Raw genomic sequence first — 26,278 nt, forward strand, 5'->3', positions numbered from 1 at the left:
GTTTATATCATCTAGATAAGCTGGAGGCTCGTTTACAACCTGTCTGATTATCTGAACTCCCCCTCTGGACATGATCGATAAAACTACAAAAATAAGGCTCAGGTTGTAATAACCTGTAAGTTTCCTTTCCATTGGGAACAAATTGGCTCAGGAAGGCGACTTTACCCGGATTCTAGTTGAGGATTCTCATATACTGAATCACCTAAAAATGCAACCAGATACTGTATCCAGTATCCACCTGCATCACACCCAAGAAAATGAACCTAGTTGCCTGACAATGAACACAGTTCAACAGAAACGTCTCTTTCCAGAAATCATGACCCGGTTACTCAAAATAATCTAAGCCGAGTGCCATCTAGTCCCATTATATTGGCGAGAAGGCCGACATCACTACGGCCGATACCTCTAAAACAAGACAAACCCAAACAATCTAGATTGATAAATGGCTCTTGAGGTAAGAGAAGGAATATGTTTTTTAAAATGTTTGGGTAAGTGTCCCTTTGAATTAGAGAAAATATTTATATTCATATTCATTAAGACTAATATTTAAAGACTATTAACAAAGGAATCCCCTTCTTAATCATATTAATAATAACTATCTATAATTATTCACTGAATCCATCCTTCAGTATCGTACCACTCAAAAATCACAATAAAGAAAAACCAACAAATAAAATTGGAGGGTCAATGCATTGCATCTGCATCTGCAGCCAGGTGAACTAGATGAGCCTCCTGAGCTCATTACGCTGGAGGGGCGAGGCGTTAAAGTCACGTCTGGGTTTGTAGGTTTCCAGTGAAAGCATCCGTTTAGCCAATATTACCATTGTTTTAATGCAAAGACAGAGAAAAAGACACACAGAGCTGCTTTATTTTAAATTATACTTTATTTCATATAAAAACAAAACAATAAACAAATAAATTAGATATTTCTAAAATAATTATCTGGAGGAAATGTTTAAGAACGCGGTGATTGTTTACAGTTTGTATCTGGGAGAAGAGCAGATAACTGGAATGTAAAGATGCATATGTATCCGGACACTTTGCCTACATTTGCATTTAAAGGTAAAGCGCTTCATTCTAAAATGAGACACCAGCTGTCATCAGATGATTGACAGCATGGAAAGCAAACAAATGAGGGAGAGAAGACACGTGAATCCTTCATTGACTAAACGGTTGACTGGTTACACTACATTTTGAAATCAAACCCATCATTTTTCACTTGAAACAAAAAGGACCAGAGAGCAATGTAAGCGACACAGCTGGTGATGCAGGTATCAGCCATATCAAGACAGAAGCATATATTTTTGACCAAAATCAATTAAGTTCCATGGAGTCAGTTTGGTGAACTTTGGTGAATTTTGACAAGCGTATTTCCATACAACTGTCAAAATGGTTGCTTTGTTTGCGTCTGCGGTCTGATTCAGGAGGTGGACCGAGGACACGGGGGAGTTCTCTGCAGCTGGTCCCGGTGGCCAATCTGAATTAAGATTTGTAAATTTAAAAGATGGCGGCTGTGGGGATAAAGATAGGGGCGTATGGGAGAGAAGAGGAGACATTAACATAATAAGAGCCTCTTCATTTGCACACAAGGCCAAGCTATCCCCACACCACCAACCCCACCCCCGCAGAACTCCCTCTGGTCCATAGTCACACCCATTAAGCCTGCAAAGCCTTCATTGTCCGGCCGGGCTGCGGACCTGAGGACCCCTCGCCAACAGATTGGGCTGGGTGAAGGGTTACAGCCAGACAAAGGAGGCTCCCTCCCCCCCTCTCCTCTATTTGAAATCAATCACACTGGCTTTCACATGCAGTGCCCCCCTCCCTTGTCAACAGTGACAGTGGGCTTGGGCCAGCTCCCCAACATAGTCCCCAGTGCTGAATCCTCAGTACTCCTTTCAGAGTCGAGTCCCACCCTGGACACACACTGTCTCTGACAATGTAGACTGAAATACTGAAGCTGTTGTTGGAGGAAGACCACGTACCGTTGTCTCAAACTCTACGTGCTTGTTTGAACATGTAAATGAGTCTCATGACCACTGAGAACGTTTCAAAACGTATAACTTAAGAAATGCATCCGAGTGAAAACATTGGTGGTTTTCATCCAACAACAGCAACAAGAACTGGAACTCCGTCTGGTATTCAACCACGAATTGTGTGATTGGGCTGGAGGTCAAAGCAGCTCACTACAAAATGACAAAGGAGGGTTTCATTCCAAAAATGTAAGCCATCATTAAAGGCCAAATCCATTATTTTTGTACCACATACGTTTGAGGTTTGAGACGTCGGATTTTGTGTCAAAATACCGTTTTTTTTTTTTTTAAATGTTTACAAAAGCTGCTGATGTAAACCAATTTTTAACAGCATCAACTGTTCGTTTATGATCTGGGGGTGATTTCAATGTTTTGTGTTTCAATTTGGGGGATCATTGGGTTCAAATGTTCCCTCGAAACTTAATATTTTGGAATAAAACCCGAACATGAATACAGTGTGACAGCTGCGACAGGTTTGGCACTTGAAACACTTGATTAAATTCCTCTCTTCTTTCGCCTCCAATAACCTTCATTTTTGTGTCATTCAGAATAATTTATAAAGGCAATCGTCTTTCTGCTGTTGATATGTACATACAATATTTTAATATTCTAATATATTCACAGGAAATCGTAAATTCAGGCACTTTGCTGCCACTACAGCCACTTCTTAGCACACGAGATCCTGAGATTTAAGACCGTTTTTTCTTTTTTAAATAAGCAACACAAAAGTAAAATAATCTTATATAGAGAGATTTATATTTAACTATCAGTTTCTTCTTTTTTTATCATAGCAAAATAAATCTTTTTGTTTTTGTTAAAATTGTCTTTATCACCGAGGTTTCTCGCCCTGGTTTTAGGTTGTGTGAGGAGATCATTGTCCTTCAAAGAAAGCATTTGGAGGCCTTTATGTGTACCAGGATCTTCTCCTGTTGTGTTTCGTGCCGCAGTTTTCCAACGTTTCCAACTGTTCTTGGACCCAGTACCAGAGCTGATAGTCCAAAGTACCGCGTTTTTGTTTGTCCTCTTTTCTGATGCCCACGATGAAATGTTTTTCCTCAAACCTTCACCATATGATGAAGCCCACCGGCCTCAGTGCTCCATGTGCATACATGTGTTTATATGTGTGTGTATACTGTGAATGCCCACCTATATCTAAGGGCTTCGTCTGGTGCCCTAATGGAGGTCCAACTTTAACTTGACGAAATGCTTCTGCGGACCTCCAATATGGCCGCCAGTGGATGTGTTACATGTGTTCATGTCTGTAAACGTGTGGGTGCCGTCCGTTGCGAGTCTATCGGAGCGCCGTCTTCATGTCTATCCTGGAGCGCACGTCCTGGTAGCCCAGGAGGCAGGGGTCGGTGGACAAGGCATCGTGGGTAAAAACAGAGTCGTTGTCGGAGGAGCAGGAGCTGGACGTGTCCTCGCACGACGGGGAGTACTGCTCGAAGGGCGTCGACAGGTCCAAGTACTGAGGGGAGAGAGGGAGTTCAGACATTAGAGAAATGTTGGCGTCTCAAGAAACATTAAAATGTTTGTTAAAAAAAAAATATCAAAGGCTTTCGGACTGCGAGTGAATCCGATTTTAGTTGTTTTAGGACCACCGAATCCATTACAGAGACAAATTAAAGGCTGTGTTTTGATGCATGTAAGAACCAAGAAATCCTGTTTGTTGTTTGGAGCCTCTAAGCCCCGGATTCTGCTCGCTGTGCATTAACTCTCGGGAACTAAATACATCTGGACTGCAGATTGTGAAAGAGAGGATGTGTGTGTTCATTTCCACGAGTGCATACGTGAGGCTGTGTGCATGTGTATGTGTAGTTTCATTGAGATGGGGGGGAGCGAGTAGGTGCATGGATGTGTGTTTGAAACCCACCTCGTCAGAGATGGACAGCAGCACTTTGTCCAGCTCCTCCACCAGCTGCTTGAAGGTCGGCCTCTGGGTGGGAACAGCATGCCAGCACTCACGCATCATCATGTAGCTACAGTGGAGAAAAAAAACCACAGCAAAAGTTATTTTGACCATCTAGAAAATCTATGAGAACAACATTGTCAGCTTTGCAAAGTTTAAGTTTAGTTGATGGATGCAATGCTTATGTTATATATACTACATACAGGGTTCATACACATTTTGATCAATAAAGACTTTTCAATAAGTCTGAAGCACATTTTCATGATCATACAAACTGATCAGAGTCTGATGTTATCCCACACAGAGAACAATGTAACGTGACAAAACTGATCTGCAGAACATTAAAGTGTTGTTTAAACAATACAGATTTTGCCAGTTGATCTTAATTGGGATTTGGGAAGCCTATTTCATGACTCTTCCTAAATTTATATATTTATAATATGTTGTATATTTATTTTTCCAAAACTTCTCCAGGCTGTACAAACCCTGTATGTTAAAATCATATATATATATATGTGAGCCAAAAACATACTAAAAGCATCATGAGTAAGACACTCTGGCTTACAGTTCATGTGTGCAGTTGGAGGGTTTGTCCATGCGGTGTCCTTCCTTCAGCAGCTTAAAGAGCTCCTCGACGGGGATACCAGGGTACGGGGAGCCGCCCAGCGTGAAGATCTCCCACATCAGTACACCAAACGACCACCTGAGCAGAGACGAGAGGATCAGGACATTTTGTTTACAGTGGTGTACAACGATGTTAGACAAAGACAGAGTGCTTCGCTACGCTCCTGACCCTGGTCGGTGCTGACCAATGCGAAAGGTCAATTAAGTTTTTTGGTCGTTCAGAGATGTTAAGTAAAGTTACGTGATGCTTTGACAAGACAGGTAATGGAAAAATAATTGTCTTTATAAAGAACTAGGTGTTTCCCTGCAGGTATTTTATATACGAGAAGTTGGACTTACACGTCGCTCTGGTGTGTGTAGACTCTGTCAAACAAAGCCTCTGGTGCCATCCACTTCACCGGCAGCCGTCCCTGCAGCGCAAACACGGACAAGTTAGAGACTCACATTCATTTATCACAACAACTCACACGTTCTTCTGTTTCTACAATGTTTTTCTTTTTTCTTCGTTCACAATCCTCCCTCTCCTCCCTCCTCGTCTACCCTCTTTTCTAATTAAGTCCCATTAAGCCTGCTGCCAATCAGTGGGAAACATCAGACATCTGTCTTGAGGAGTATTAAAGCTGTGAAAGGAACCTGGCTGAGGAGCAGACATGTTTACAAGCAGCCTTTTCTTTTCTTTTTCTTTTTTACAAACAACCAGCTTCCACTTTCACCTCTTAACAATTTAAATATCTTGACCTGAAGATATTTAATTTGTTTTATTGGATGATCTCAACATGGTACTTGTTAGGGGAAATATTCCTGTTATTTTACAGGGTCAGAGGTCAAATATAAGCACATTTTAGCTTCTCAGCTGTGTAACATTAAAAGGAGAGCAGCTCTAGAAGCTACAGGAGTGATTCCTAAATACATTCCACTGCAAACTGTCACTCACGTTTGTGGTTTTCTTGTAGTAGTCGATCTGGTGGACTCCTCTGGCCAGGCCGAAGTCAGCGATCTTCATCACGTTGTCCTCCGTCACCAGAACGTTTCTGGCTGCCAGATCTCTGTGGATGCACTGCAGAGAGAGAAGAGAGAGAATTAAAGACTGACACAAAACTCTAAAGTGAGCTTAAGGCCAACAGCTGGGTCTCTAGATTAGAAGATTAGCATAAAGTTTAAATGGCCCTGATTGATATGCTAAGAGTTGAATGTTGAATTTGGAGAGTGGGCTGAATGCATCAGGGATTTCTACGAGTATGTTGCCAGTATTTTTATACCGTTCCCCCTTTGGCAAAAGTATAAATTTACAGTCCTGGCCCAACAAGAGGGTCGAACAAAACTTTATTGTCAAGCTTTTACATTCATGAAATGCACTTTTTGAGGCGAGACTTGAGACGCGACACTTTCTCTTCTGTTCCAGGTCGCGGTTAGGAGTATACATGTAAAAACATGGAGTTACGGGAGGTAGAAATGATTCACTGCACATTTTCTCCAAAAATTAACAGACTCAGGAGTCTAAAGTCAACACACAGCGGCTCATTTTAGTGAACGCATCAAATTTAAAATGTCTTTATATAGAAACCTGGGAGTTTGAAGAAAAAACAAACCCCTCGGGAGGGAAAAAAAGAAAGGCACTGTTTGCCCACATTGAATGGATATCATTAAGTTTATTTTGGTTTTCATTCTAAATAGATGTGGGATGTGTGGAGACGTGCGAAATGAACCAGGGTTGGTTTGTGGGTCTCTCCATAATGGAGGGTTAGTTTCAGGCTCCTGCATTCTTAGGAGGCCGTAGAGCCAGAAACCTGATGCCTGCACCCAGACGACGGCTCTGCTGGCTGTTTGCTAACAGATTTATGGCAGTGCTAAAAGGGACAAAGCCCTGCGATGGAGGGGACGGACAGATGGATGGAGAAGAGTAAACAGGACTGAAGCTGCGGCAGCTTTCTGCTTAGGAATGCCTGTTTGAGACACCGGCTGGCAGACAAAGAGACGTGTTGATAAGAAGCACACAGACAGAGTGCATGCTGGGAAAATGAAAGGAATAGAAACATGAGGGGGTTGGGATGGGAAGAAAGAAAGAAAGAAAGGGGCAGACGGATGCAAAGACAGATCTATCTGAAGGCCAAGTGCCCCAATCCAAAAACACAGAATTACACGAGAACTCAATCCTAATCCTAATTCCAAACTTCTGATATTACAAAGTGTTTTACTATCCTGCTTTCCTTTTGTGGCTCTATTTCCTGCGCAGGGACGTGGATACACTTTACTGAATTGTTGTCTGATTCCTAAAAATCCCTCTCAAGTCCCTTGAGATCACCTAAAACCATAAATCAATCGTCTGGCTCACACCAAAAGTATTATAACTACGTATTAGAAATCTCAAGTTACATTTGAGTGCTGAATATATCTGTTGGGGCTACGTAAGCATATGGATAGTGTCTCCTAAAATTAGCAAAGAAAACTACATGGTTTTAGTTTGCATTAAAGCAACAGCCAAGTATAACAAGCTCAGTAGTCTCGGAGTTCTTTTTTCAATAAAGTTTCGTCCATTAATGGGTAAGAAAACGAAGAATCTACGATGATGTCTTTAAATATCTCTGGCTTTTTTTTTTATTTGTCAAGCTGCTTATATGATTAAACAAATATCAATATAGTCAATTAATTACCAGTCGAATAATAGAATCTTTTCCTGACAAGCTTCTTAACTGCCGGTGAAAATTACAGAAACTCTTTAGACACAAAGTGCCCAAAAAAAGAAATGTACATCAAATGGTATAATTATATATAAGTGTTGGAAAAATCGCCTCTTGCTTCCATGAAACACTAGAAGAAAATATTTACAGCCACCACAGACTCTTTTTCTTCTACTACAAGACACTTTACAGTGAGCGTACCCTTTTGGAGGCCAGGTACTCCATCCCTCGGGCCACCTGGTAGGCACAGGACAGCAGGTCTTTGAAGGTGAGTTGCTCTTCAGGCACCTTGGTCACATCAAAGGTGTAGTCCATGCCTGGGGGTCTCCGGGCCCGCAGGTACTCCCTCAGACTGCCTTTGGAGGCGTACTCCACCAGCACATACAGAGGCCCTGAGGGGGAAGACAAACAGGATGAAGGACGGAGTTGTTTCTATTGTTGTTTTAGCCTTGAGGCTCGGGATCACCATCGTTGAAAAACTAACTAAATTAGTTGTTTGTTGAGATTTACATCATTTAGGACCCTCAGTTGAAGCAGAAATGTACCAGTTTAGTTAGATTCTCACCATCCTGTGTGCAAACCCCAAGCAGGTTTATGATGTTCTTGTGTTTGTCCATGACCTTCATCAGCTCCATCTCCGAGATGAGGTCTGCCAGATCTTTGTCTGTGGCGTCATCTTTAGGGAACAATACATTTAGTTTAGAAGAGACAACAGACTTAGGCTGATATCAAGAGGCATTTATGTGTTTGTATTATTTCTTTCCTACCTTTGAGCATCTTAACCGCCACAGTGGAGGCCGGATCTGAAGAGTCCTTGTTGATGCTGTAGGCATCGGCTCTGACCACCTGACCGAAGCAGCCTTCTCCTAGAGGTTTGCCCAACGTTAAACTAGAGAGAGAAAGAGCAAAAATAAGTATGCACAAATGACAACTGTACAAATCCATAATTTGGGGCTCTGGCTTCCTAAAGCAAAGGCTGAGTAGGGCCAAAATCTGGCTGCGGGCTCGTTTCTTTTTTGGTCCCACAAATGAGTCCCAGAAGCCAAACTAAACTTAGTGAAGAAATATTCTCTTTGCAAGAACTTAACTCTGAAAACACATTTCTTTCATAACAATTTCAAACGTGACAGCAGAGTGTAATTTCTTTGCAGATGATGGCGGAAGCGATTTTAACTTGCGGATAACTTACTTCTCTCTGGGGAACTCCCAGTCCGGGTCGTAGGGCAATTCAAACTCCATGACTCCAGCCAGCATGGGAGAGCAGCTAGACGAGAGGCGAGCCACCCTCATAAGCGACGCACTGGACTTCCCTGACGAGTTGGACTCCACCGAGTACTGAAGGAAGAGGTACAGAAAATGATGTTAACATGAAGGAAGATCTCAAGTGTGGGCGGCTCGAAACCACTATAAACATGCTTCCTGCAAACTCAAGCATACCCTGGGGCTTTAGTCATTGTCGACTACTTTTTTTTAAAGAAGACAGACTTGGAAGTTCCCATAATTCCTAGTGCCCTGTACCTGTCTGCGAAGAGGAAACTTGGAGAGCTTCTGGACTGGCAGGGCGTCAAACGGCTCCCTTCTGGGGTGGACCTGCATTCGACACAACACCACGATGACGATGGCCATGATCAGAGCCAGGAAACCACAGGCGTAGATGATGATGTCAGTGTACTTTGTCTCCAAGGTCTCAATAGCATCTGCTGCTTCCTCCTCTATAGGAAGAAAGGGACAATAAAAAAAGAAGATATCACTCGCTGAATCTTTTGCTGTCACACATTGTTTTTTGTGCGGTGCAGCTTTATATTTAAGTTTGTCAGCTTGGTGCAGTATTTGGCAGCAATGCAAGCATTTTTTGAAGAATTCAAAGTTTAAATAATTCTAGCAATTAAGTAAATTCTTTTCAGCTCTGATTCATGTCGCCTTCAGTTCGTTCTTTACCTGAGAGGACGGTGAGCCAGGCGGACTGGTGCGCAAATCCAATTGAATTTCCAGCTAGACAGGTGTACTCTCCTGCGTCCTCCATGGTCACTTTGGACAAGTACAGCACCTCCACCTCTGACATGTTTAGACTGCCGGTCTGCGCAACACGATTTATTTTGTTAATTGACATTAACAGACATTCAACAATCATCACGATACAACTTCTTTTAAAAGTTCCATGAGAGGCTTTAACTATTGTTTAGCAAACGAATGCAACTTTTTTTTGGCACTTGTATGTCAGGAAATCATAACCATATTAAAGCAAATTGGAGGAGATAAAGGTAAAAGAAAAAGCCAGTCTTTTGGATATCATAACAGCGATAAGAACTTGAGCATACTTTAGCTAAAGTTTGACTAACCTTGAGGACCCGAACGTAGGGCGTCCCATCAGAACCGTAGCGGCTGCCGTTCCTTTCTATGTGTTTGAGCCACTGAATGTGAGGCTGGGCGTCGCTGTAGACCTTACAGTGGAACTGGACGTCGCTGCCCACCACTGCTGTGATGTTGGCTGGTAGACCGGCTTGCAGGATGGGCCTGTGTGGGGAACGCTCTGTGTTGGGAAGAAATCAAAGAAGAGATCAGCAAAGTGGGCGAAGATGAAAGAAAAAACAGTCAAAGCTTAAAGGATATCTGTCTATTCGGGGTAACAGTTCAAAGATAATTTGGGGACACAGAGAAGGAAATGTAACTGATCTGCCGAGCTTGGTCTCAGAAGGCAGGGAAAACACATACAGGAAACTGGAATCATAGGGAGCTGGGGCTAAAGAAATCCCGATATTTAGCAGTTTCACAGCCGCCAAACATGTCTGCTTTGTAAACAAATGTCTGCAATTGCCAAGCAGTTTTCACAGTCACATATAATGTGTTTCCATGCTGGCATACCAGAGCAGGAAATGTAATTTTGGGATGGAAATTGGTTCCACTAGCATGGCTCTTTTTCAGCTGGTCGCCGGGCTCTCTTTGATCTGTGGTTACTCTCGCTCTCTGATCTCGTTAGTTGTCTCGTTAGTCTTCTCCCCCCGTCGGCGAGGACGGAAACTGACCCCGCGGTGGACGGACAGCGAACAAATGAACAAACAAACCGCAGCCCTCCTCGATCTCCTGTCACAGGTCAGGTAGAAAACTGGTGTGGACGCCTGATCGTCCACATCCTGCCCAGGCGCCCCTTTCCCCTTCTGCTCACCCCACCCGCTTATCCCCTCCCTCAGACTGGAGGCTTTTATTTGGAAGCATGCCTTTTCCACAAGTGCTGACCAATGACTGTTGCTATCGCTGCCGTAAATACTGTCAGCCAGATCACAAAGTGTTGAAAGTGAGATTTAAAGAATAATCTCTCATGTCTGTTTACCTGAATTCTGAAAATTAAACCAAAACCTTTTTATTTTTACACACTCTTGAAAATGTGTCCAGACAGCGCTGGATCATCCGTTTCTTACCCAGGACATCGAGGACGTAGCTGTGAGCGATTGAGCCATATTTGTTCTCCACCAGGCAGGTGTAGTTTCCTCTGTCTGAAGGCACGACGCTCTCCATCACCAGGCTCCAGTGCTGGTGTCTCAGCTAGACAAAGAAACAAACAACAAAAAATACATCAGCATGGATCGACACTCACTGAGCTTTATAAAACTCATATATCACTGTAAGCTCTGCCGGATCATCCGAATGAAACCAGCTGACATTCAGCTTTATTTAGAATTCAGGAGATGGAACCCATCCTCACCTTGATGCCCCCGATGCGATGCTCTCCTCTGAATTCACGTCCATTTTTTAGCCAGCGGATGCTCGGCATGGGGCTGCCCATGGCCGGGCAACGGAACTTCACCGTGTTGCCAGCAGGAACAGCATACAGCTTCTTCTCCATACGCTGAGTGTGGGTCCAGTAAGGACCTGTATGGACAGAGACCAACCAATGAGATGTTAGTCAGAGAGGGCTCTGATGAAGCCTGGAGGTTGAGTTGTACTAGTTCCCAAAGGAACAACAGCAACAACGTACCTCTGGAGAAGTAAACCTGGTCGTTTTCGATCTCAGCCGATGAGTCCTCCAAGCCGTTGTCCTCATCATCGTCCCCCGACCCCAATGTGTCTGAAAACAAATACAGGTAACATGAAATAAGACTTTCTCGATCTTTGTTTGGTCTATAAAATGTCAGAGGTCAAAATGCTCATTGCAAATTTTGTCATCTGCCCAGCAACAGCAACAGGTGGTTGTTTTGTACAAGTAAATAATGTTGACTTGGCAACATTAGGTACAACCGTGAAATGCACCACCAATTTTAAATCCCCAAAACAACTGTTCGTTAACAGTGTTGGTGTCCTTACCTGCCACAGTGATGGTGAAGTTCCTCACAGGCTCTTTGGTTCCCCGCAGAACACACACATAAACGCCAGAGTCCTCGTATGTCACGTCTGTGATCTCCATGATGGCTCCGCGGATCTGGATGCGGGGCGTGGGCAGAACCCGGTGCCCCTCCTTGTACCAGTTCACCGCCATGCCGGGCCGGGTGCTCGGGTCGCAGCGCAGTTTTAGGACGTTGCCCGGCTCCAGCAGAAGATGCTCTGTGGTGTCCTCACTCAGGTCATCAATAACATCTGTTGAAAGAAATTAAAATCGGCACAGAATTGAGTCTGTGCCCCTCGTTTCGTTTCTTTCCCTCATTTTCTATATATTCTACTCTTTTTCGCACATGTCAGCAGGTTATTTCTTCTCCTCCTCTCTGAAGTAAGTGGCCGTCCCCTCAACTATGACCTTCAACACTTCAACTCCATTATCTCCTCTACCAACAAACACACAATGAAATTGCCATGGAGACCAGGAGGCCAACCCTCCTCCACGACTCCCACCCCCTTCTCCTCCTCTTCATCTTTTTGTTCTCCTGTGGATTATTGTGGGACTGAGAGCAATCTAGCTAACACTGCAAACTCCCCCCCAAAAACAGAAAGAAAAAGAAGAAAAGAGAAGGAAGAAGAGAAGCTGAAGCTAATGAACATGTTGCAGCGTGACAGTGGACAGAGAGTAAATCTGAGGGGCGGTGAAGGTTCACTGGAGATCTAAGTGAGCGACGGGAGGAGAGAAGTTCATTCCAGCCTGGGGAGGACGAGCCCACACAGATGGCTGCCATACTATCTTCAAGAGTCTGTGCCGTCTTTTCTGGGTTTTACAAACTCATTCTAAACAGCTTAAACTCCCGTATTGTCAATATTTAAAGGGATTGCAATGTCAGAAAAGCATTCAAACTAAAAGACTTGATAATGTTTATTTTGGATTTAACATTTTCCAGCATGAGAACTAGGTTACCTGATGTGATTATTGCAGCAGTCAGGTCCACATTTCGAGAAACGATGGGACCTATTGGGAGTAAAAAGTTTAGGTTAGAATATAACGTAATACTTGGTCTTCACAGATGATAAATTGTCAAGACCAATGTAGCACTTACTGAGCAGTCTTTTTGGGGTTTTAAAAACTTATTCTAAACAGCTTAAACTCCTGCATCATCAATATTTAAAGGGACTGCATCATCATAAAAGGATTCAAACTAAAACACTTTGTGATTTGACAGTTTATTTTGGATTGAACATTTTCCAGCATGATAATTAGGTTACCTGATGGGATGTCTGCAGCAGTCAGGTCCACATTTCGAGAAATGATGGTACCTGTTGGGAGTAAAAAGTTGAGATTAGAATATAACGTAATACTTCGTCTTGACCGATGCTACATTGAAGTATAATTTGGCTAAAAGTCTGGACTCATTGTATAAAGTTGGCACCAAAACTAGCAAGATTTGCCCAAAATGTTGGTGTGATCATAAGAGTGTCTTACCAGGCAGGACCTCCAGCCACGCCGACTGCATGGCCTGAACTGCCTGTCCTTCGTGGGTGCTCTCGGCCATGCAGATGTACTCTCCCGCATCCTCCAGACTAATGTTGGACAGATGCAAAGTGTTCACCTTGGACGCGTTGCTCTGCAGGGCCTGCGTGGAGGAGTGATCATTTAAACCTCTTGTGTATAATCTAATAATCATCTAATATGATGAGGACTGAATCAAAACATGAAATTGTTTGTTTGTATCTGTCGGCGGATCTGTTCTCACCGTCAGAGCCCTGAGGCGAGGCGGTCCTCCCTGGCTGACCTCCGTCTTCAGCCACTGCACCTTGGTGGACGCCGACCGGTGGACTTTACACACCAGCTTTGCCTGACCACCCACCAACCCCGTGGTGTTTTCTGGGTAACCTGGCACTATCAGAGGCCTGGAGACCCGAAGATCTGGATAACAAAAAGGGAGATACATATAGAAAATGAGTCTTAATTTTAGATATTGGGGAAGCATTTCACCTCCACTTGCATTTCAAGCTTTAGGAACCTTTCTTCCTCTGAACAATTTTATTTACTCCTAAAATACCAGATTCCAGGTGTCATGTTATGGTGAAGTCACAGGATAAAAGAGTCCAGCGTTTTGAACAAACTGCTACAAACCTCCTTGGTCTGAACAAGCTCTCGAGTGAACAAGACAAAATAAATGGTCAAAACACACCCTAGAGGTTTCAGTTTACCTCTGAAAGGTCCGGCAACAGAAGTACACCATGTACCTTAACAGCCGCTGTCATTTAATGCTACCGGGAACCGGTGATAGAGTGCCCTGATAACCCGGCTACCATCGTGTAACCATCAGCCACAGTGCCCTCCATTCACCGGGTCACTCGCCCATTCGTGCGCTCGCCCACTCACTTGTTGGAGCATATGTGCGCCCTGGCTGGGGACCTCGCTCCCTGCTCAGTCACTCAGAACGAGCAATTTTCCAGGGCAATTTTCTGTCTGATTGCTTCCTGCGAGCGCTTAGTGAAAAGGCAATCTGTTCCCTTGTCGGAGTGAAGTGCTTTCAGGAGCACACACACACGGCTACAACTTTGTGAGTGGAAAATCAGACACGCTGATTGGTCAAAGCAGCCATAAGGAAAACAAATTAAAAGAACCATGGTGATGGATAGTTTTAATGTGAACACATTACACACACACTAACTGGGTCAAAATATTAAGAATAAGAGATCCCAACAAGCATCTTCATCTAATGGAGCAAACACAGTAAAACACAGAGATGAACACACACACACACACACACTTACAGCCGTGCTAATGAACTTGCAGAGAAGGGGACGGTGCCCTGGAGTTGAACTCGCAGCAGAGTGTGAATTGTCACCCAGAGGCGAGGGGGCAAACAAAACACAACACAACACAAACAAACCGCTCGGCCGGTGCGAGCAAGCTATCAGCCAGCCGGCCGGGCGGCTGGGCTGGCGGAGCAGAGCTCTCTGTGGAAACCAGTTGGGACAATGAGGAGTCTCATGCCCTGACCCGGGAACAGAGCAGCCGAGCTACGAGTTTCATCACTGCAAAGCTACAGAACACCTCAAAACCCTTCTGTTTGATCCAATCAGCTTTAATTCTAAGGAGTTAACTCTTTATTTTAACGTCATAAATACTATATAGGAAGTAAACAATTAATAAATGATTTATAACACATTGTGAATATGAGCACTTTTTAAAGTGTTTATTGATGTATATATAAACAGATATTGAATGGTTGACAATATCATATAACACAGCTGCTTTAATATTGATCAATCTACTTATACTCATAAATATGATCTTCCTGAGAACAGTTCTTCTCCACTCTCCGAACAAACTCCATCTGCTGTCGGAGGCCAACAGATGCAACAGACAGCTCCTGAAGAATTCTAGGACCTTGAGTCCCACTATTGTTTCTGAGGTCATAAATGAACCTGCGACTTCAACATCACAGATTTGTATGAAAAGCTAATGAAAGCATCTGCTCCTTTGCGTCATCGTATAGCATTAGATATGATTACATACTTTGCTAACAATCGTTCATTACCTGTTTTTGCAGTAGTTACAGGTGCCTGATATATGAGAAGTTATAATAAACACTTCCACAGGCAGCTCTGGCCTGTTCAGCAGATGCCCTCCTAAAAAAATAAATGCCAACCAACTTATGCAGAGAACAAAGCAAAAGAGGACATTCTTTGGGACACTCTGTTCTCCTTAATGTTGTGTAGTTAAACAATTAACAGCGTGTTGTCATGCAATTAAAATATGCTACACATCCATTTGAGGAAAAGCTTTTTTTCTATCTCTTAAAAAAAACAGGATTAAACCAAGCAAGGCTTTAAATTGCCAGCCAAACTTTGACATCATATCTGTATATTTCCTGTTGTTATGTTGGCGCTATAAATAAAGAGCAGCCAAAATCTATTTAAGCTTGCCAGATATGTACAGACAAAAGCTATACTCAGACTTTTCTGTAATCTGTAATGATGTGGCAGAAAACACAGCATTGGACAAGTCAGATCCCTGCATTTAGCAGCGTGTGGTTCGTAACATTAGATGTGTAATTATATTTAGCAACATGACAGAAAGCGCCCAGTGGCTTGTTTCTGTGCAGAAAATTAGGAAGCAATCTTCCACTTTGATTTGAGTCTATTCTAAAATCACAGAAATTCCAAAGGACCAAGATAAAAGTTGCAACGCTGCCTTCAAAGCTGCAACCTGCATGTTTTACGACCTGAAGATCTTTGTATGATCCTGGTTCAACTCTCAACTCATCCTTCTTAAATAAACCACAGAGTTTTTTCTTTTGCATGTTGTCCTCTGAGCCTGCAAGCCTTGGCTGGCCTCGCGGGGGCCCAGAAGTACAAAGATGCAGAAGAGACAGCTTCTGTGCTCGATGCCTCCGGGGCAACAAACCACCTTGTCTTTCATCAATCTACACACAAAAATGTCCCCTAGTCCTTTAATTTGACTTAAAAACATCATCTACTTCACGGCAAAGGAGAAGCAACTGATTTGACTGATTGTATTGGACAAGTTTACTGATTGCACCTTAACCCAGTGGAAACAATCTGACAATTGCTGACATTTTGCATTGGCTTCTGTTTGTAAAGCATCAATGAACCCCCCATCCTCTATAGCTGGCACACAGCCAGGCAGATTTACACTTCCGAGCCCCAGGACCTCGGACGGATCAGGTAGCTCAGTTTACGGCAGCAAAAACACAGAGCTTCTTTCCCCCCTCCCCACCTTTCTCCTTCCAAGACTGGACTGCAGCCTCTCTGTCATTTTTCCTGTCACCTTGACTTCCTCTGTGGTCATGGCTGCAAAGAAACCATTGCAGGTATACACAGTTATGTTGAGGCAGACAATTTTTTTCTGCCCAGTAAATTGCGAATAAAGACGTAATACAATCAGACCTTTCAGTCACACACCTATCTTATACTTTTATGCAACACAAAGCCCCAAAAGTGAGGAAAGACACCATCTGTGAAGCCTCTAAAACTGATGTGGTTTCAGATTTGACAACATTTGTTAGTTTCAGGCATTATCACCTGCAAGGGAAAAAAAAGCAGTTCAGGTCTTACCTTTAGTCCTTCCTTCGTTGATGGCCCTGGCCGAGACTCTGTCCATCAAGCAGAGCAGGAGAATGCAGAATGTGCAGATCTTCTCCATCTTCTTCATGCTTGTCTTCTGGTTAAAAAGGCAGAAATATATATGTTGGAAGCCTGGAGTTGGCCTCACACTCCGGTCCCTGGCATTGGAAACTTCAGAAACCCACAAAGCCTCTTAATCCGGATCCTGCAGATGCAAACAACCACAATGGGAGACGGTTATCAGCTGATCAGAGATCTGTCTGGAGAGCAGCTAAAGACACAAACTTCTCTGTTCAGTTTTAGACCAGGTGGCAAAAAACAAAACACAAACAATTGTTCAGACAAATAGTAAAAGACGCTGTTTTGACTGTGAGCAGCTGTATTCTTAACCAGACGTCCTGCTAACTGTCCCGCTCGTCGGCCTTACATTGTCCAGGCTCTTCTGCGTCATGAATAAGGAGCAGGGCTGTTACCGCCTGTTGTTTGTCAATGGATGGCCCGGCTCAGTCTGCCCCGGGATAATGGGCCCTTACTGGGAAAACACTTGAAACTTGCCAGGAAGCTACAGAATCTGAAGGAGCAGCAGAGAGACTCGACTGGCAGCTGGCATGAAACTTCAGGTGGAAACAGGTGACTGCTCACTGGAGCATCAATCTGACTGCAGAGGGCTCATGTGATACCTCAAATTTGAGCATTTTACATCACAAAATAACTCATAATTTCACTTCCTGGCGATGATATTCTCATTTAATCGAGTAAACATTTGCTCCAAACTTTGTCAGAGAACAGTAGAATAAATCACAGTGTGCAAAAGCCCAACGTTTTAATTATTAGCACACATTAGATAGAGAAGCAACAACATACTCACAATTATGAAGTTGCCACTAAGTTTAGAATGAATATATATTTGGCATTCTTAATTTATTTCTCAAAATACTTAAACCTGTTTTACAAAAATGTGCTTAACTGCTGAATGCATCAATGCTATTCAAATATTTAAGCCCTTTAACCTTTAAAAAAAACAACTAATTTAAGTACAACGCTGTCACCATGAAGTCATTCTGCAGACAAACTATAAACACTAACAGCCTACAACAAGAACACGAAAGGAATAATGCAGTGATTTTTTTCTGCTGCGAGTCGGACCAACTGCGCACAGGCGCCAGACCCTGGTGTGTGCGCCCCATGCACGCAAGCCGCGCCCACACACACACACACACACACACACACACACACACACACACACACACACACACACAAACACACACACACCGTGTAAAGAACCAGCCTGCTGAATGAAACGTATTCTTTCTCAATTAAGTACTGGAAAAAAAGCTTTTTTCTCCTGCTGCTGCTAATTCCGCTGGCACGCTGCCTCGCCGCTGCAGCCAAAACACTTCTACTGCATTCTACTGTTTCTACTCAGAGAGAGAGAGAGAGAGAGAGAGAGAGAGAGAGAGAGAGACGTCACTTTGTAGGTTTTTATTCTGAATTACTCAGAAAGAGAGAGAGAGACGTCACTTTGTAGGTTTTTATTCTGAATGTACTGCATCTTTCTGCCACACAAATCACACTTAATAAATCAGTCATATGCACTGTTAGTATTAACAGAGTCAATCTTATAATGATGTCAGTCAATCAATTGAATCAAGTGTCTGCAAATCCGGTATCAATCAAAGAGATAAAATAAAAATAATCGCTTTATAAATAAAATCTTGACTTCAAATGTTCCCTGAATAGGAGGATTTTCCTGCAGACGTGTTTGATCATGAATTACACCATGCACGGTGTCAATTTATTAACTTCATGAGGGTGAAATAGCATTAAATTGAATGTGCAAGATTTTTTTTTTCTGTGGTCTGACAGAGTTCAAACTCCGCTTTGAGCGTCTTTCCTCCAAACAAATAGTCCGTGTGGAAGGTTCAATGTCTAACAGTCAAAGTGACTTGTTTGGATCTGTGAGCGTTGCAAAACACAACAAACTTCTTCGCCTCATATAAAAGCCACAAGTTATTTCCCCAAGTACATGTTTCCACGTTGAGTCCACTGTAAACGTGGATTTACAATGCAAAAGAGCGATGGAGAAAAAAACTTTATTGTGCCTTATTTCAGTACACTTGTTTAATGAAAACAAATGGAAAAAGTAGAATGAACTCACTCTAATAACTGTATCTGAGGTTGTAAGTAATTGCTTATGATGCTTTTAGTCGTGATTTAACCAACACACTGCTGCTGAAATGAATGAAACAACACATCTCCAGCTGTCTCGGTCTATGCACCCACCTTTCCTCCCGGTCTGTCGGCGCAGGGATGACTGGCACCAGGGGGGAAATCACTCCTTGTCCCGTTCGATACGAGTGAATATTGAAATCCTCATTTGGAGCTCCGTTGTCGCCACTGTAGCTTCCCCAAAAGCAGTTCGTGAGCGGCTCTTGTGTATCCAGCTAAAAACAAAGTCGATCTTATAAATCCATTAAAAACAGCCCCATGGAACATGAACGACAGCTGCCGGGCTCTGCTGGTAACCGGTGGAAGGAGCTGTGATCCCCCTGGGCAAAGTCCACTGCAGCCGGCCGTTCACAAGGCTAAATCCATGGAGAGAAAGAAAACCAAACACGGAGCCAGAAAGTGGATTTTGTGCGTGTAATAAAACTGTCCCTTCTCGCTTAGAAAATATTGAAAAAGATCCGAAGTGGCGAAACTAAGAGATTAATCGAGGTTGATAAAACGTGCCCCGTAGTTTAGAGTCCTCTCTCTGATAAACCGTAGTCTTGGATAACTCTTTACGTGCGTCTTTACGCAGCGCTTCTGCGAGCTCTCCTCTCCTGTGTGAGTGTATCCCGATCAGATCTGAGCTCTGCCGCTCAAATGTGTAGCTCAGCCTCTTCAGTTCGTTTTCCTTCTACCGCAGAGAGAGAGAGAGAGAGAGAGAGAGAGAGAGAGAGAGAGAGAGAGAGAGAGAGAGAGAGAGAGAGAGAGAGACTGCGTCCTCCACACATCAGCACTCCGCTGCTCTCCGGACGGCAGTCACAACAACAATGGTCTGTGAGCGGCCAGGGGAGTAGGAGAAGGGGGGAAGAAAGGGGGGGGGGGGGGCGATAGGGAAGGGAGGGGTGCGCTTCTGTTACCCCCACACTAAAAGCCCACATCCCTCCAGAGAGCTGGCAAATAAAACCCAAGACCCTCATCTGCCTCCCCCCTCTTCTCCACGGTGCACAGCTCGCTAACGCACCAGAATCAGAAGTTTTAATATTTTGTGAGCAAACTGCACTTTGTATGCCGTCTCCTACAGTGACCGAGCGCGTGCCAAATTAACCACATAAATCACTACTCATAATTTATAGCGGGCTAATTGTCCTTTATGCAAACAGAGCATTGATACCTCGCATTCAGTTGCTTTAGTGAGTTTTTAATTGCATCAGTGAAAGAAGAGGATCGCGTAATCCCATTAAAACTGCAGCCCAGCCCTGTTTTTATCAGCTTTATGTTAAAGTAAGACCTGCGTGTTAATGTTGCAAGGCTGTTTTTTTTTTTATTCAATTCAATGTGACAGAAACGTGAAAAGATAGTTATTGCGGTAAATGAGATGCATGCAGGACAAATAAAAAGACAACACCCGATAATAACAATAAAGTGATAAAGATGTGAACATAAGATCACATGAATAGCTTCACTGACTCATTAACTTCTCATTTTCTCCTTTGGTCTGCTGGTATTTAATCAAAACGTTGAAAACAATGAATAGTTATATGAAACATGTATATTTATAGCATTTTAAAAAGTATTTTTATTGTATTGTTTTCTATTCTATATTAATGTTCTTGACTTTTGCAGTGGCCGGGCAGTGGCCGGGCCTTCGCCCATGGGGCCCGGTCGGGCTCAGCCCGAAGAAACAACATGGAGCAGCCACCCTGTGGACCCACCACCCGCAGGGACAAGCATCGGGGTCGGGTGCAATGCAGACCGGGCGGCAGGTCAGGCCGGAGGCCTGGGCGAGCCGATCGCCGGCAGCATAGACTAGCTCTAGGGACGTGGAACGTCACCTCGCTAGCGGGGAAAGAGCCGGAGCTGGTGCAGGAGGTGGAGCGATACCAGCTAGATATAGTTGGACTCACCTCCACACACAGCACTGGCTCTGGAACCAAGCTCCTGGAGAGGGGTTGGACTTTGTCCTTTTCCGGAGTTGCCCAAGGTGAGAGGCGCCGGGCGGGAGTGGGGATACTCACGAGCCCCCGGCTGAGCGCCGCTGTGTTGGAGTTCTCCCCGGAGAACGAGAGGGTCGCCTCCATGCGCCTACGGGTTGCGGGGAGCAAGGCTCTGACTGTGGTTTGTGCTTATGCACCAAACAGCAGTTCGGAGTATCCGGCCTTCTTGGAGTCGGTGGGAGGGGTCCTGGAAAGGGCGCCGCCTGCCGACTCCATAGTTCTCCTGGGGGACTTCAACGCTCACGTGGGCAATGACGGAGAAACCTGGCGTGGGGTGATTGGGAGGAACGGCTTGCCCGATCTGAACCCGAGTGGTGTCTTGTTATTGGACTTCTGTGCTAGCCACGGTTTGGCCATAACGAACACCATGTTCGAACATAAGGTGGCTCATAAGTGTACCTGGTACCAGAACACCTTAGGCCGGAGATCAATGATCGACTTTGTAATCGTATCATCTGATCTGCGGCCGTATGTCTTGGACACTCGGGTGAAGAGAGGAGCAGAGCTGTCAACTGATCACCACCTGGTGGTGAGTTGGATCAGATGGCAGGGGAACCGGTTGGAAAGACCCGGCAAGCCCAAACGTATAGTGAGGGTGAACTGGGAACGTCTGGCAGAGGACCCTGTCCGGGAGGTCTTTAACTCCCACCTCCGGAAGAACTTCTCACACATCCCGAGGGAGGCTGGGAACATGGAATCCGAATGGACCATGTTCAAAGCCTCTATTGTGGACGCGGCCGCTAGGAGCTGTGGCCGGAAGGTCATCGGTGCCTGTCGTGGCGGCAACCCGAGAACCCGGTGGTGGACACCGGAGGTGAGGGAAGCCGTCAAGCTGAAGAAGGAGGCCTTCAGGGCCTGTTTGGCCCAGGGGTCTCCTGAAGCAGCTGAGAGGTACCGGCAGGCCAGAAGGACTGCAGCTGCGGTGGTCGCGGGTGCTAAAACTCGGGCATGGGAGGAGTTCGGGGAGGCCATGGAGAAGGACTTTCGGTTGGCCTCAAAGAGGTTCTGGCAAACCATCCGACGCCTCAGGAAGGGAAAGCAGGGCCTACCCCAGGCTGTTCTCAGCAGGGGGGGGGAACTGTTGACCCGGACGGGGGATATTGTCGGGCGGTGGAAAGAACACTTTGAGGAACTCCTAAACCCGACCAACATGTCCTCTGCAGAGGAGGCAGCGCCTGAAGACCTGGGGGGCTCACCCATATCCCTGGCAGAGGTCGCTAAGGTAGTCAAAAAGCTCCTTGGTGGCAAGGCGCCGGGGGTGGATGAGATCCGCCCTGAGATGCTGAAGGCGCTGGACACTGTTGGGCTGTCTTGGCTGACACGCCTCTTCAGTGTCGCATGGGGGTCGGGATCAGTGCCCATGGACTGGCAGACCGGGGTGGTGGTTCCCATTTTCAAAAAGGGGGACCGGAGAGTGTGCTCGAATTATCGGGCTATCACACTACTCAGCCTCCCGGGGAAAGCTTATGCCAGGGTGCTGGAAAGGAGGCTCCGACCGTTTGTCGAACCTCGGATTCAAGAGGAGCAGTGCGGATTCCGTCCCGGCCGTGGAACAGTGGACCAGCTCTTTACCCTCGCAAGACTACTGGAGGGGTTCTGGGAGTTTGCCCAACCAGTCTACATGTGTTTTGTGGACTTGGAGAAGGCTTTCGACCGGGTCCCTCGGGGGTTCTTGTGGGGGGTGCTGCGGGAGTATGGGGTGCCGGACCCGTTACAACGGGCGATCCGGTCTCTGTACGACTGCAGTAGGAGCTGTGTCCGCATTCTCGGCAATAAGTCAGACACGTTCCCGGTGGGTGTTGGCCTCCGCCAGGGCTGCCCTTTGTCACCGGTCCTGTTCGTGACTTTCATGGACAGGATTTCTAGGCGCAGCCGGGCGGTGGAGAACGTCAGGTTCGGGGGTCTCGGGATCACCTCTCTACTATATGCAGACGATGTGGTCCTGTTGGCCTCCTCGGATCGTGACCTCCAGCATTCATTGGGGCGGTTTGCAGCTGAGTGTGAAGCGGCGGGGATGAGAGTCAGCACCTCCAAATCCGAGGCCATGGTGCTCTGCCGGAAACCGGTGGATTGCTCCCTCCAGGTGGGGACGGAGTGCCTACCTCAAGTGAAGGAGTTTAAGTATCTCGGGGTCTTGTTCACGAGTGAGGGTAAGATGGAGCGGGAGATCGACAGGCGGATCGGTGCGGCTGCAGCAGTAAAACAGGCGCTGCACCGGACCGTCTTGGTGAAGAGAGAGCTGAGCCGGAAGGCAAAGCTCTCAATTTACTGGTCGGTCTACGTTCCTACCCTCACCTATGGTCACGAACTCTGGGTCGTGACCGAAAGGACAAGGTCGCGGGTACAAGCGGCCGAAATGAGTTTCCTCCGTAGGGTGGCCGGGCTCAGCCTTAGAGATAGGGTAAGGAGCTCGGACATCAGGAGGGAACTTGGAGTCGAGCCGCTACTCCTTCGCATCGAAAGGAGTCAGCTGAGGTGGTTCGGGCATCTGATTAGGATGCCTCCTGGACGCCTCCCACTGGAGGTTTTCCGGGCACGTCCAACTGGGAGGAGACCCCGGGGAAGACCCAGAACACGCTGGAGGGATTATATCTCCCAGCTGGCCTGGGAACGCCTCGGGATCCCCCAGTATGAGCTGGAAAATGTTGCGGGCGAGAGGGAAGTCTGGGTCAGCCTGCTTGGCCTGCTGCCACCGCGACCCGACCCCGGATAAGCGGAGGAAAATGGATGGATGGATGGATGGACTTTTGCAGTACTTTTTTATTTCCTCTTGTAAAATGTGATATTGATTGTATGCACCAAACACCAAGGCAAATTCCATGTAAGTTTACTTGGCATTAAACCTGATTCTGATTCAATCCATCTGTCTGTATGTCACCTAGATATATTTTTATGTATAGCATCACTCATTGCATTAAAATCCAGAAGCAAGAAACAAATATAGGAAAATTAAATCTCCCATTTTCAGGATTTTGTTTTAGCTTTAACTGGGATTTTCGGATGCAAGAGCAGCAATATTACAGGTAATTTGTGTCAAGGGTCCAAGACATCAGGTCTTGTGTTCCTTCCTATGATTCAATAAGTGTTAAGGAAATAAGATTTTAAAAAAGGGATGATCTATCAGTTATGACTTTAGTTCAGGAAAATGTCAAGATACATGTTGGAGCCTTTCTTTCATGTTTCCATCTAAGTGTCTCCCTTTTTAAAATCCTGGCATTTGGAGGATTTGATGTATGCATTTATCATCATTACATAACCGAGGACATAACCGAAGACATTATTTAGGGGCATATTCAGAAGATGAATACACAACATGATCACACACCATCCCTGTAGATACCATTAGTTCCAGTGAAAGGAAATCTTAATGCTGCAGCATACAATCATATTTTAAACAATAATGTGCTTCCAACATTGTGGCAAAAGTTGGAAGAAGCCCTCATGCACAAAACCAGATCCAAGGATACTGACTGGACTGCACAGAGACTTGACCTCAACCACATTTGACTCCTTTTGGATGAACTGATCAAGTGTTGTGGCTAAATAGGAGCAAATCCCTGCAGCAAGCTCCCAAAATCTGGCTGAGTTTCTTCAACCAGAAGAGTGGAGGCTGTTAAAGCAGCAGATTAATGCCTCGTGGTTTTTGGAAATACATGTGCATCTATCACATATGGTGGCTGTTCATACAATTCTGGCCATGTAGCTTATCAAAAATTATCAAAGAGAAATTGATGTTACAGGAAAGATTTGCAATAAGTAGAAGTCTCTTTGACAACAACATGTTCTCAGTATTGGTTTTGGTTGATTTATAGATTCAGTCGAATTATATAATCTTTTGGTTCGAAGCTATTTAGTTTTGCATAAACAATTGTGTCCAGAGTGGTGGTACATTTATTTAAGCCTCTGAGAAATCCTACAAGATTACTGTTTTAGCTTCTGCAGGATAGTTTTTTTTATTATGAAGAGAGACATGAAGTGCTGATGGGAGAGAGAGCAATCACAAGCTACAAAGGTCCTGGCCTGGATTCAAACATGGTTACGTGATACCTGCTTTAGCCTATAATCAGCCACTGGGACGCTGCATCATCACAAAGAGAAGCTGCACACTCTATTGACTTTTATCTGTTGGGTCAGACTCCTCCAGCGACCGCAGCTTGAGTGTGTTTACATGAAATTTATGTGTTGAAATAAATTCCAGATTTGACCTTTGACACTTTGTGGTGCTACTGCGGGTCAGACGGAGCTTTACAGCGAAAGTCAAAGTACACAAATAAAGGAGGCATAAAGTAGATAAGAGCTGTGCTATTGCCAGCCGGCGCTATGTGGTGGACTGCTGGGCCAGCCGCTATACATGTGTGTCATACCTGAGTCTGTGTGTGTGTGTGTAAACTTGTACATCTATCTTTGTGAGGACTTGTAGAATTGTAGACCTTCAGAGTGAGGACATTTTGGCTGGTGCTCACTTCTTCACAGGCCTTTTTGAGGGTTCAGACCTAGTTGAGGTTAAAATAGGTTTAGATGTGGGGTTAGAGTGTGTTTTACCCATCTTGTGGGGACTGATGACAGAGTCACATTGTGGGGACTCACCTTCTTTTGGGGACAAAGTGGGGACAAATGCATATCCCCATAACATCATTAACTTTTGGTCTAAATTTAGGGTACGGTTAGGATTAGGCTGGTAGCAGTTATGGTTAGGGTTTGGGTAAGTCTCCAGGAAATGAATGTAAACCGATGTAATGTCTCTAAAAGTCATGAAATCACAACTGTGTGTGTGTTTTTAGCCTGATAAATATATTAACATACCTGTGTTTGGGGAGGGGACAGCAGTGTTAATGTTATTGCATCTTGTTGTTGTGCTAATGAGACACAGGTGGGATTGCAGCCACCTCAATTGCTTCACACACACACATACACACACACTCAAAACCTATTGACACACCAACAATAAAGCATTTACAAAAAATTCTACACGTTTTTGGGAGCCATCGTACCATAGGCTCATATAACAAATTACAGACAACAAAGAGATCACTTAGATGCTTCATGCTAACACTTTAGCACAATGCTATCCCATACGCAATGCTCATTATCTCTCATAAAAGAAAGAAACAACTCTGAAGCTAAAACTTATTAAGCAATGTCAAATGATACACAAGCAAGTCTTTATGTATTTCCACCATTCCAACAGTCACCAACTCTGGTTTAAGAGTTTGAAAGAGAGACTGAATATGGAACAAACATTTCAAAAGAAGTAAACACAGTAACATTTTCACTGTTTACTAACCATGCTTCTGGTGCCAGCCGGCGCGTCACTGACGTCGAACGAGAAACACCTGAGAAAAAAACCAGAAAGGCCAGTGTAATGGCATGATATAGTCACAATGGGAAAGGACTTATTACTTACTAAAGGACTTA

General features: G+C 44.8%; 1 protein-coding gene across 1 annotated transcript; it reads right to left on the reverse strand.

Annotated features, from left to right (window-relative positions):
• Positions 1-875: 875 nt before the first annotated feature.
• Positions 876-19,073, reverse strand: fgfr4 (fibroblast growth factor receptor 4). Its single transcript, XM_079171818.1, has 22 exons — positions 18,942-19,073; positions 16,650-16,863; positions 13,310-13,482; positions 13,039-13,189; positions 12,822-12,872; positions 12,517-12,567; positions 11,541-11,810; positions 11,215-11,304; positions 10,942-11,108; positions 10,658-10,781; positions 9,581-9,771; positions 9,180-9,318; positions 8,760-8,953; positions 8,431-8,576; positions 8,009-8,130; positions 7,807-7,917; positions 7,443-7,633; positions 5,498-5,620; positions 4,903-4,973; positions 4,505-4,642; positions 3,904-4,009; positions 876-3,498 (listed from the first exon to the last, which is right to left on the reverse strand). Exons 2-22 carry the CDS (start codon positions 16,744-16,746, stop codon positions 3,322-3,324), a joined length of 2,883 nt encoding a protein of 960 aa, XP_079027944.1. The 5' UTR covers positions 16,747-16,863; positions 18,942-19,073; the 3' UTR covers positions 876-3,321.
• Positions 19,074-26,278: the final 7,205 nt, after the last annotated feature.

The sequence above is a fragment of the Pholis gunnellus genome (assembly GCF_910591455.1).
Source record: "Pholis gunnellus genome assembly, chromosome: 13".
In the NCBI taxonomy this organism is placed as follows: Eukaryota; Metazoa; Chordata; class Actinopteri; order Perciformes; family Pholidae; genus Pholis; species Pholis gunnellus.

Bases quoted from the DNA above. Each gene is read 5' to 3' on its own strand.
- fgfr4 (XM_079171818.1), bottom strand. From the start codon at position 16,746: ATGAAGAAGATGGAGAAGATCTGCACATTCTGCATTCTCCTGCTCTGC. The intron at 11,109-11,214 runs GTACGTTGTTGC...CTGTCCATACAG, and splicing joins CCAGGTTTACTTCTCCAGAG to GTCCTTACTGGACCCACACT. The intron at 10,782-10,941 runs GTGAGGATGGGT...TTCTTTGTCTAG, and splicing joins ATCGCATCGGGGGCATCAAG to CTGAGACACCAGCACTGGAG.